The 13,435-nt window shown below is 39.5% G+C and overlaps 1 protein-coding gene across 1 annotated transcript in view; it reads right to left on the reverse strand.

Moving 5' to 3' along the window:
* Positions 1–13,435, reverse strand: part of LOC121614495 (cadherin-12-like) — an 84,411-nt gene that overhangs the window by 34,290 nt on the left and 36,686 nt on the right. The window contains exons 3-4 of the mRNA XM_041948374.1: positions 4,297–4,421; positions 2,561–2,730 (exon numbers count right to left, since the gene is read on the reverse strand). Coding sequence (XP_041804308.1) covers positions 2,561–2,730; positions 4,297–4,421 — 295 coding nt within the window. The remainder of the gene's footprint in view (positions 1–2,560; positions 2,731–4,296; positions 4,422–13,435) is intronic.

Raw genomic sequence — 13,435 nt, forward strand, 5'->3', positions numbered from 1 at the left:
CAAATATAAAATAGAAGCTGACAAGTACATTTTATGCAAATAACTATATAAAAGAAAAAAATATATATATGTAAAAAATGTATATATTGCCACAAAGAACCATGAGAAGTATTGCCATAAAAATATACTGCCAAAGATTGATTCACATGGTGGGTACGGATACAGTAAGTAAACATTTGACAACATGTTTGCCAAATCACACAAGATACTTTTACTCCTCCCATTATTCTTTAACTTGTTTTTCAAGCAGCTCCTTCCCTGATGACTGGAAATGTGCCAGTGTCACACCAGAGACTGCATTAAAGCCAGTAACTATAGACTGATAAGTATACTACCAATACTCTCAAAGATGCTGAGAAAGTTATCATTGGACAACTGACAATGATTTCTTAATACAAGTGACTCATTGTATGCAGTTTGTCTTTAGGTAAAATTTTTCCACAGGAACTCTGCATGTAATAGATCAAATTAAAAGACGAGTGGTTAGTGCTGTATTTTCAGATCTGCATAAAGTTGTAGTTGATGTTTTCATATATGATGTTTTAATATTTGCTAAATCTAACTGCTGATCTAAAGCACTGGATGTCTTGTTATTTATCTAACTGGATGCTATATGTTGAACTTGACACATTGTCGAGTAACACAAAGTGTATAATGGGTGTTCCACAAGGGTCAGTGTTAGGCCCCCTATTATTTAGACACTGACAATGTCACTTCTGTATACACACATGCAAAAACAGCTGAGTTAGCAGCTGGCAAGCCAACAATTGTGTCCATTACGTGACTCCAGACCCTCCAGAATATCCTCTACACGAGGTTGTACCATACCATTTGACTTCACTGCACTTGGGCAATCAGCTGTCTCTGGAACAGCCACAAATCAATGGAACACCCTGTCTGATGATGTGAGGAGCTGCAGCTCTATCAGCACTTTCAAAGCCAACTTAAGAAGTCGGAAAAAAAGCTGCTCCGCTCTGCACTCACTCTTTCTCATACTCTGTCTTATGCTCTTTGTGACTTGCTTTTGTTTGACAAGTGTAAATTGGTGATGTGCTTTTGTGTGGAGATTTGTATTTCCTGTCTTGTGTGTTCTTTTTGTCTAACTTTGAATGTTGTTTTCACTCTGGGCTGTTTGTCATTGTGCTGTTTTTTTCTCTGACCCGCCAAGGGACTACGATGTGAATTAGCTTGAAGGTATACCCTGGTACAGTGCATCAAATGGTGACATTTATGTTTGAGCTGTGCAATGTCCCTTTTAAATAAATTAAATGAACAAATAAACTCATGCCTTGAGTAACATGCAAGGTAGTCTTAAAAATTACTGGTCGCTGCAGGCAGGATTTGAGCGTACACTAAATTACATTCTTTATTCCTCAGTTTATAGCTAGCTAATGTTAGCAAGTAGAAAAGACAGCAAAACATCCTTTCATTTAATATTGATTACTCTTCATTTATGATACATTTGCAAAGAAACATGACAAAGCCAGTCAATTAACCTTGGCCACCTTGTGCTGCATCCACAGTGCCAGCAGGAAATGAAAGCTTGGTTAGCTACATTTTCATAGCCTAGCCTATCGGCTGAGCGTGACCTCTGCCTGCACTGCAACTTTTCCTCAGAATGGATGTTTTCATTAAGTAAGTAAATAAAATCATTCAAAAAACAACATGTGTTAATGCACCTATATTGCTCAATGCTATACTAATTATTACCTACTACATCCATAGTATCACGTAGTACTGCTTAGCTGATGTTCTCAAAATGATGACGCTATTCATAAAGTCAGTCGAACGTTTGGTCGTGTGGTCATTTAAAGCTGACTGATGCATGTATGCTTGCCTACGTCGGAACAGTGGTTAGGCGCCATAATGTTTGAAACCAGCAACAACTTAACCATGCGTGTGTGCACGTGCATGCACGTCATAGGCGTGCTCCAGTTCTTCAACAAATAGCAGTACACCGTAACCAGTACATCATGTGATCACACCAAATGCCAATATGCAAATTAGGAAGGCAGGTGACCTTTCAACATGTTGGGTGGATTTTTTGGTTGTTGTTTAAACTACAGGCAAAAATGTGGTAAACATTCACTGATATGAGGTTATATTACAAATATTACAGCTGCAGTCAAATGCCTGGGAGTTTGTGACCCCTGACCTCCTCTGGGGCTGTCTTCAGTGGTGATCATCTAGGCACTAAACCTTATTCTACTGGAAATGACAGTTCTGCATGAAAAAAACAACCAGTACTTTGGATACTGATGTAGTCTAGCATCACCCAGTTCAATTTTGACGATGCTATTTAATACCCACAGTACAGTTATAAAGCAGAGAAAAGTTCTCCCCATTATGGTGCATGTTCTTATTCATTCTCCCTGTCAAAGACGTCACCCACTGGATCCTTGATATTTCTCTGGCCCTTCACTGTTCCACTGTTTGGAAATGGACTGAGGTCATTAAATATTTATTCTCTGCAGACGATAAAGGTGCATGTCTTAAGAAGGGCTTCGCTTACGCTTAGCGAGAGCTTGTGTCCTCTTGTCTTAAGCTCCAGGAGTCCTACCTGTTGGAGACATCTCAGGAACACTGGCGCTGTAGGGGCCATCAGGGAATCGTGGCTCATTGTCATTGATGTCCTGCACCTTGATGATGAACTCCGACTCTGGCTCCAGAGGAACACCTGTGTTGATGTCAACAGCCTGGGCCCTCAGTGTGTAGTAGGACTTCTCCTCCCTGTCAAACATCAAGTTTTACACACACATAAAATGCACAGATGTTTGCACGTCTTAATCAGCAGAGACGACATGATGATCACACTGTAAAGCTTTAAGACATCTGCTTCATACGTGTCCACCTCGTGTTAATGCCAAAACTGTGGGTGTTAGAAAAGTTCTTCTTATTCAATATTGTGTTTCAGATCTCACCATATCGCCAGGATTCATGAGCAGTAAATGCCAACAAGTAAAAACATACAGAACAACTACACCTATGCACTCACACTAAAAGTAAGAATGTATGGGCTACGGTGGATTGGGGTTAAAGGTGCCAATGTTAGCTAGGATGACACTGGCACTGTGATAATGTGATTATCTTAGAATCTCATTGTCATGGCAACACCTGCACTGTCTCGTCTCCCCCCTTTTCAACCTCTGACACAAAATGAAAGTGATTGAGATGATGGAACTGTAGTAAGACATCACCTTTGAGATAAACTGACTGTTTGCTTCCCCAGAGAAGGTAACATCAAAAGAACTGGAGTCATCCCCGAGGTTTGAACTTTTTCTCACACATGCTTTGATGAAAAAAAAAAGTAATGGGCTGTGTTGAAATGTATGTGTTGCCTCATGTCATGAGATGAAGTATGATCTCGGAAGGCCGTGTTTGAATGATGAATAAATGACTTTGAAGACTTATCAGTTGCCAAAACACTGCACACTGTATTATAATACTGTAAGACATAATTTAACAACTTTGGAAAGTCAACTCAGTGACAAGGTGTTTACATTACAAAGTAATCTGCCAGGAAAGTGATCTCAGTCATATTTGATTGGCCAATACAGCACCTTGCTGGGTGACGCAGGATTGTGTTGAAACTAAATCTGATCCAGGTTAAGCTTTTTGCCAGAGGACACAGAGGGCTATGCTAGCATTAATGAGGGGACTGTTTTGTTTTGTTTTTTTCTCAAAGCACCAACATGGGTTTGAACACATATAGCTCTCACCCAGCTCGACCTACCAATGATATTTTAAACCCTTATCGATTCCCATTACATTAAAATTTAGTAAAATGACAATTAAGAGCATTTGAAAATTGAATACTATATGTCATCATCACTGAAAACTTGCTTTTTCTCTGCTCATCTTTGTTCTAAATCGATTCTCATCAGTTTTTAGCAGCAGCTGTTAGCACTGTCTGCTAGTTTCAGTACAGTCACATTGTTCCAACATCAGAACAACAACATGAGCACAGGTAATGCAACCTCAAAACTCTTTTGCCTTAAAATATGTTTAAATAAAATGCATACTTTGATCACTTGAAAGCAGTGATCGTAAGCAGAAAAATTCACAGTGAGCTATAATACAGCTGAGAGCATAATATTCTTGAGATGATTACAATGTAATAAACATATTTCACCATTAAAACCTATTCCTTCATCAAATGCTTCAGTGAACTTCAAGGTGCAGCACAGAGTCAGTCATATCTCTGTAGATCAGTCTGTGCTCATTAGATGCAGTGTTTTCTCCATTCTCTATCTGCTCACACTTCAGAAAGTGTTGTAATTATTGATGTGTACTGACCTGTCAAGCCCCACCAGCGCATGTATGTCTCCTGTAATTTGATCGATGGTGAAGATGGACCCAGCTCCTTCTCCTGACAGAGTGTACTTAACTGCGTTGTCTCCATGGTCCATGTCTGTGTGGAGCTGCAGGAGGAGGAACACCATCAGGCACAGAACATTAAACCGTACAGCCCCTCAGTGTGCTGCTGTATTCATCCGGCTCCAACTGCAGCAGCAATCACTCACTATAAAACTTGATTTACTGCCAAGATCAATCTTATTGATAATAATGTGAAAACTAATGTGCAAAACAGAACATGTGTTGTTTACTAAGAGACATTTAAATATGCACACAAAATATTTACACATTATGGTAACAGTGGACACATGTAAAGAAGCATATATGAATAGACAAAGATTGAAGGAAACATTTACATAGAAACTGTAATGATTAAAACAACCAGTGGTTTAAATAAGTTCTCTCATTGCTCTGTAATGTGCCAAAGCTTGTGTGTTTGTGCATTTAAACATGGTGAATGTGATGGTGGTGGGTGTATGCTGTTGAATCCATGTATGTATCTGTAGAGTTTGATGTATTGTAGCATTCTTGACTCTGTACGCAAGGTGGAATCAATTTTCCTTGTAAAGGACAATAAATCTAAATCTATATTTCAGGGGGAATGTATGACTATGTCAATGAATCATGGCAATTTTCAGCATGTGTTATCTATAATGAAGCCTCTTGAAATATAGCAGAGGCTACAAATTAATTAACACTTAAACGTCTCCAAAACATGGCAAAGGAGGTTTTCTATACTAATATATAAACAGAGATAAATGAGAGATTTGTCAAAGAGAACTGGATCATTGATGTCTTAATCAACTTAATGAGCAGTAAACAATGCAATAGTTAGGACTCATTTCATTCATTGGTAGAGAGCCATTTAAACTCTGCATTTCATAACCTCATCAAAAACAGTGTTTTAAAGGCCCTGCAGAAATATTTATGTCAGCTTCTTACTAGGAGCTGTAGGGTCCTACAGAAACACACAACTTTCAGTAATGCTTATTAAACGTGAGAGCATTCTGTAATTTGTATTGGCCTCCTTGCTCTTGTCTCTGGGTTTGAAGTGGCCGGGTCTCAGTATTTATATATCTCAATCTCTGAATCAAGAACTGATGATTCAGTTTTGCAGATTCAGTTTTGTGGTCGTTTGCTGTTGCTGTCAGCACTATCACTCAAATCTGATCAAACCACACCCGCATAGTCCTGACGTAGCAGACTAGCTGAGGTCTGGACTGATAAACTGCTTCTTTTGTGAACTCACATTGTTCCGTATTTAGTCATGACTGTTGAATGCTGGAGAAAAAAAAACCTTCATCCTGGCTTTTTCTACACAGCCATAGCATGAGGTATGAAAAGCTGTGAATGACTTTAATGGCTCCATTACAGCAGTTTTATTAGTTTTCTTTTCTTTCTTTCTTAAAAAGAATGGTCAAACATGGAACAGCAAATGCTTGGATATCCAAAATATCATGAATTTTGGGTCTAATTCCAATAAAACCCCTCCTTTTCCCATAATGCAACATTATAGTGTCTTTCATTAGACCCTTGTCTGGTAAATACCCAAATCCTTTAAACTCCACACCCTCAGGTTGTCTCCAAGCCTCAGATGAGCTAACCCTGATGACACCACTATGACATCCACAGAGCCATTTTCAAAGCTCCTCCAGAGCAGTGTGAGACTTAAGTGTTGTCAGTGGCAAACTAGTGCTTTTCATGACTACCAAACTGACTTTGACATGTAAAATCAGTGCAGTACCTTTTAACACTGTATGCAATGTAAACCAATTCATGCAAGGTTCCCAGACACCACACCTGCATTAGAAACACCCAGTATTCACCAGGTACTGCACTGCATTTTTAGCAGCGCTTTACATGGATGAATCAATACGATATAGATACAGGACACATCAATCCAGGAGGGCACCGCTCACTGTACAGCTGGCTGTGAATTACACTGTCTACAGTGTAACTTCAGAGGACTGTGTGAAGATCTATTGACTCAGCTCAGATTGGCTCTTAAATAAGAGGTATTGATAACATCATATAACAGAAGTGGTAATACATCAACATGCTCTTCTCCGCTATGCACAGCTGCTGAATTTTCAAAAAACGAATAAAAATCATAGGCAGGACACGGCAATTACATGATTTATGAATGCAACAGCAGAGACCCGTCCTCGGCATACTAACTGACCAATGTTTATTCAATGTGAGCGCTGTCCTGCTGCTCATTTTTACATCCGTTACAGGCCTTTTGAGTCATTCCCATGAAAAAAATTAAATCAAAACTCATTTAGTTTTACTTTTCCTGCTTCCTCCTGCAAACAACAGAGAAGCCAACCTTCTGTCTGCTGAATACCATCAACATGTAATTATATACAGTTACACTACATTTGTTTGGCATGCAGGGCGACTACAATAAGTGCACACGTTTGACATCTCTTCACTTTAGTTACTCTTGCTAAAGCGGTGACAGGAGAGACCATGGGTTTCCTGTAGGTGCTGAAAAAATCCCAACTTTGGCTCCTGATGTAAAAACTTCAGAGGTTCCCACTGAGGGTATGGGATTATATAACATGTATCTATAGAGGTTGTGAGGAGTTTGCAAGATTTAAACTTGAACTGACATTCAGTTATCAGATGACTCAATAAAGTTTCTGAAGTTCTCAATATCTGAAAGGTTTTGGATGAATGAAATCAGAAGAAGTCCCACAAACAAGCTGTCTGCACTTGTTTATCTACTATATATAGAACTGCGTTATAGCCATAGAGTTCATGATTTTATATATATATACTCTGTCATTTTGCTAAGCTTGTGTCCCTAACAGCCCCACTCTACACTCAGCAATACCATTTCTTGACTGACTAAACAATATAGTTTTAAGATTAAATAATATAATTTCTAGACTACACTAAACAGCACAAGTTCTACATTAAACAGTTTCTGAATTCAACAATGCATGTATGAGATGAAACAATGCAATTTCAAGACTTACAGTAATTTCTAGACCAAACAAAACCTTAAATAATAGCACTAATTATAGATTAAATTCTACAAATTACAAAGTAATTAGCTGTATATATGCATCCACAAAAGAACCTTTACAAGAAGCAGTGACTTGACCAAAACGCAGGATTTTCAAAGTGAGGTGATGCTCCCCAACAGTGAATTCATTACATTTCTCCAAAAGGGGTCCACTGATGTGAAAGTTAATAACTAACTGACCAAGACCCAGTGGGCTCCAAACACTGATGTGAAATATGGACCTGAATATTGATGTAATTTAATGAAGATCCAGTGGAGATGAAATGTTGCTGTGAAAGTTAATAAGGACCTAGGGAAGATTAACTGCAGGCCTAACACACAATATAAGGAGCCGAACATTACACAGTTATTTCTGAGGTCAGTGCACAGAATAACTGCTGCCAAATTATAGCAACACAGTCTGATGAATAATCATAGCTTTTGAAGTATTAATTGCTCAATAGCCTATATATTTCAAATGAGAATGCATATGTCCAGTGCATGCAGTGGCTGGGCTTGAGCACAGCGTTGACTTTATGATGTATAAAATGGTTTTAGCTGCGGTCAGGTCAGCGTGAGATTTGTCCTGTGCAGGGAATTGATGCTTTTCCAGGGCAGAGTTGGCTTCTATAAAACTTTCCGCGGAAACCTCTCTGTTGTAACTTCAGCTGCAGATTTATTGAAAGCAGGGGTGAAGTTTGTGCCAGCCTGTCAGAGAGCTTCAGAGAATATTGAAAACGTTCTTGTTGCCTCTCCAGTATGATGCTGTTGTTCAGACTCAAATCAGCACTGTGTTAAAGCAATGCAAAGCGCTGTGTTTGAGGGGTCCCGTTCGAGAAGCAGATCTGTGAATTGGATGGCTTCTCAGATGTCAGAACACTGCACAGCGGCCCATAATATTCTGAGACAGGATCACAGTGGAAAGTTATCAAATGTAACAACAGTTTCATCAGTAGTCACAACGGTTGTAAGGTAACGTTCAATTAGCCTTACTGTTTCTCATCTAGTGCATTGGTGTCTTATCATACTGTAGGAAAAAGAGAAATGTAGCGACAGATGCTTTGGGTTGTGTTATTACATAATCATGGTTAAGCAAGCAGACATACTAGCAACAAAAATAGCACTTACAATGTTGTGTCGGTAAGTGTACTCTGCACCATTCGATGATGTATCCGGGTTTGTAACCAGGGGTTCTAGCAGCTGTCGCATTATCAGAATTTGTTCCTAGATCTCTGGGATTGTCAAAGTTTTTTTTCCAAACTTTAGTATCCAAATATCTAAATCGGCCGTTAACGGATGTGTTTCAAGGTGATATAGCTCAAGCATATAGGATGATTTACTGTGTTTCTCTCATGAGTGTCAACTTCCAGCAGGTACAAACCAGGGCCCCATTTCCCCAAAGCATCTGAAGGCTGAGATGATCATGAAATCACACACACACACACACACACACACACACACACACACACACACACACACACACACATTATTGCACAGTTTATTTGCCATTTTCTCTCATCATCATCATCATCATCATCCCCCCTCTCGTCTAATATATTCATCCCTTCCGGCTGAGATAACACGATCCTGATGTTGTGTTTTCAGTTTCTGTATGCCAGCTTTCCTTTTTTAAAGCTGCATTTGTTGTTTACGACATGCAGGTCAAACACAGAACTGATGACATTCAGAATAGATGTCACACACATTCATGTAAGAGGAAATGTTCGACTTGAGGTTGAATTCATACTTAATAGTAACGTCTGCCTCGAGCAGCAGCTAAATCAAGCGCTACTTTCTTAAACAGACATCCACCATCTTAACAGGTAGCATAGGTGTATTTTGTTAATGTATTGCTCATCTCACAGACAGCGAAATGTTCCACATTGCTTAAAGGGTATTCAGCTTTCTCAGTTAAGAAGCTCTTAATGGCAGTGCCATTCAGTGCTGCTTCAGGAAGCACATGTAAGATGATTTTGTCATTGGTGAACTACCACTGGCAGCTGGAATTAGGTGTGTGGGGAATATCTGTCTACAAATTACAAAATGTGTATATAAGTATAAGTTTGTCACATATACAGAGTTGTGCATGACAACAAATGCAACACTGCATGTTTTGTGTAAAAAAGATCCACTTTACTTTTCCATTTTCACAGCAGGGCCTGTGTGTTGTAGCAGTGAGCAGCAGAGACAGGAAGCTATGCAGTGAAGAGGTGAAGACATAAATATATTTTTTTATTTTTATTGTTTGTTTATTTTTTGAAACATCTTAAATAAATAGATTAATTAACTCATAAAATGAGCCTGTACAACAGCAAAATCAAGAAGGTGGACTCCAGCCATTTTCCCAATTGAAGATCAGTCTGCTGTTCATGGTATGGACCAAAAGTCAGAAAAACTGCGTTTCTTCACTTACCATTGAACTAAAATGTCAAGTGACAAGCTACTGTTCCTTGGTGCAATGATGCATCAGCTGAGGAGGACCATGTGAAACACTCAAAAGCTCTGGGGAAAGTGAATAAATGGACCCAGACTTGACATTGTTCTTTCCGAGGTAGAGAATGAGACTACAGAGGGAGGGGTCTAATTAAGGTTTTTATTATTTGAATTATGGTTAATGAAGGATCCAGAATAGTGGACTGATATTCATCAGGTGGACACAATCATGGCTCTGTGTCTGAACTACAGTCATACTGTATTGTCGTTCAACCTGATAAACCTGCAGGCAAAGCCACCACTGCGTTCAGTGTTTGACCCTGAGTGGAATGCATCATTGCATTAATAAATCACAACATCATCTTTACACACCATCACAGAAAGCAGTCCTGACATCTAATAAGGAATCTCTCAAACCGACATCATCCTTACACCAGCTTACATCACTCTGTCTCAGTCTTTAATCACTTTGCTATATTTGTCTATTATTCATCACAGACAGTCATAATAGGAGGTGATGTAGCTGATTTGGGGGCTTATGTGGAATGCTTTCAGAAATGAGATCTGATACCAAATGTTTAATGTAGCTAAAATTAAGACATTCATTTGCGCTAAATTCATTATAGCCTGGTTTCGATTGATGCAACCCTTTGTTCCCTGATTGGGTATAATATGGTAGGATGAGTAACAATGGTGGAACAGTTCAAACAGAAAATCACATTCATTGTGTTTTAAATAGCTACATGCATTGCTTTCTTATGCTCGATGCTGCTGTTGTGATAGAGTATGAGTCACTTTGTTCTGATGAGTGCTGATCACATCATAATGCGCTATGGAGTGGTCATTTAGTTGAGCCATCATACCCAACAGTGCCAGATGGAAGTGCCACTGCAAAGGTCAGGCAGATATACTGAATATATGTATTCACCCCAAAAGGTCACAAAAGCTGGAGACTTAGGGACCAACAGAGTTGGTTCAGAGCTGTTGGAGACTAATAGCTTGGAGTATCAGGGAAGATGGAGTTTGCTGGTGGGGATGGATGTTAGGAGACAGAGAGGACTCTGGGACTTCAAGAGTTTGCTGATCTTCAAACAGGCTGTCTGAAGAGTTGAAGAGTAACTCTTAGTAAGGTAAGTGATTTTTCTGTAGTATTCATCTGTCACAAACTGAGATGAAGGTAAAGGGGATGTATCAGGCGAGCTTAAATACCTTTGTGCAGAAATTGGATGTGCTCAAGGTATACACTTGAAAATAATAATAATAATAAAAAAAAAACAAGAACCAAAATGCATCGCTAAAAGCCATGACAGAACAATGTCACTTCGCTCAGTGGTTACATGGATTTGGGGCCGGGAAAATGTCCTGAATAAGGCCCAATTAGCACAAATTTCAAGAAGACATAGTCAGTTGCTTGTCCAGGTCAGACCTTAAATCATTCTTCACCTGGCTGCTGGTAACTGTTGACTTTGCTGTGCCGCATCAAAGCATGTAACACACACCTGCTGTTTTTGCAACACAAAATGCTCCAGAATTCACTTGAGACTGGACTGTACTGAGACCATGTCCACATCTGGCCTGTTCCAGATTAGCCCAAATGAATGATACTGAGAAGAGCAGAACTAATGCCTAGTGTTGACACCAACGATGACTTGACAAGGTGAGGAATCGACTCATGGGCAGAAGAGCACAGTTTCCCACGAACACACACTTGTGCACAGTCCTGCTGGGCTCACATTCTGGAAAATACAACCTTATTTTTCCACAGATGACCAGTGAAGAGAGAAATCCATGGAAATCCAGCTTCTGCGTTAGCCTTTACCCAGGATATGTATTCAGCAGTCAGTGTGTGTGTGTGTGTGTGTGTGTGTGTGTGTGTGTGTGTGTGAGAGAGAGAGAGCATAGCACATGACTTCTGAATGGTGTGTGTCCTGTCACAGTACAGTGAACCTGTGCTGCGAAGAGTAAAATAACCATTCCTGCAGAGGTGTTTATGCAGTGGAAGAACAGCTCTGTGAGTTTCCCATTTTCTTCCTTCCATCCGTCCTTACTGCTTCACTGTGTTCTCTGTTCTCTCTGACTTCTATCCAGCCAGATTTCACCTGGGTCCTTTTCTTAGTAGTTTTAACATTTTAAAAGAATAATATTAGTTTTTGGGGCATGGTCTCATTCAACAAGTCCTCAAAATTAAACTAATCTAATGTCATTTGTCATCTGTCAGTCATTACTTTTTCAAAAAGTCAAACCATGTTCTGACCTTAAACAGTTATGGTTAAGGTTCAGCTTGGTTAAGGAGAGATCATGGTTTCAGTTAAAATGACTACTTTGTTTAGAGTAGAGGACCTTCATTGTCATGGTGACAATAATAACCACTTGCTTAAGGTCAGGAAAGGATTGTGGTCATAGTTTAAGGAACCAGCTCGAATATGTGTAGGAAGCTGAAAATCAGCTGCAGCCTCTCATGTTAAAGTCTGTTTTGTTGTCCCATCCATCCATCCAGAACTCCTCTCCCTGTGGACGTGTTGCTCTGAACAGTGGTTCTTAGCAGGTGGACGCTGGTACAGGTCCAGACTCATATGCTGCCCAATCTGGACCCAGACCTAGTATTTATGGCACTGGTTTAGTGACCCACGAAACTCAGAGACCAATCGCATGTCTTGTAAATCATGTCATGACGCTGCCAATCAAATCTGTGGATTTGGATGAGCATTTTGACTTGAGACAGTGAGGGAGAGACAGGACGAGAGCAGTCAAACAGCAGTCTCAGAAAGCAGGAAAGTCATTTCACATGCCGTGCTCTAAAAAGAGAAGAGCAGACAGCAACAACAGAGCTTTTAATCAAGAGCAGACGGACTCTGACATGTTCATTCCTCTCATGGGCATTTCAAAGCCGGTATGTCTCATGTGTTCTGAGGCTGTGCAATTTTTAAAAGTGGCAAAGTGAGGCGCCATTATATGAGCAAACCCGGTCAAATCTGCAGCGAGGGCACGGAAAATAAATGATCTAACCACCTAATGTCATGGATCCACCAGAATCCTAACACATGCATTCACTGCTCAACGAGCCAACAAATGTGCTTTAAAGCTGCACAGATTTTGATTTAGCATAAAAAACCACTTACTGACAGGCGGGTTGTCAGGAAACGCTTCAGCTGATACCTTCCCTTACTTTTGTATGAAAAGCTCTATTGTGTATTTTATTTTTAAACGCATCCCTGATTTAGCTTGAAATGTGAAAATAACATTTATCTATTAACAGAGTGCTTATTTATAATACTTCCAGATCAATATATAAGAGGGAAAAGAAAGAGTAAAGCAGGTATTAAAACTGTTGATTTATTAAGATGTGTTGAGACTGTTATCCCCCAGTTCAATGAACAGTTAAAATACTGTTGAAATATGACTGAATTGTTGCTTTTACAGCTGTCAGAGCTCTTTGTCACTTTGGTTGAAACTACCAACTCTGTAACATATACATTAAAATTGACTCTAAAATAATTTATGTGCTTGCAAAAGAAAATAAAATAAATGCAAAAGGAATGCTGTGGCAAATATTCCACCATGCATGTTTAGCTTGGCTGGGTTTACTCTTCACTACTACTCTACTTTTTAAATCATGTCATTATCTACTTTCTG

This window comes from Chelmon rostratus, chromosome 12, assembly GCF_017976325.1.
Source record: "Chelmon rostratus isolate fCheRos1 chromosome 12, fCheRos1.pri, whole genome shotgun sequence".
Taxonomy (NCBI): Eukaryota; Metazoa; Chordata; class Actinopteri; order Chaetodontiformes; family Chaetodontidae; genus Chelmon; species Chelmon rostratus.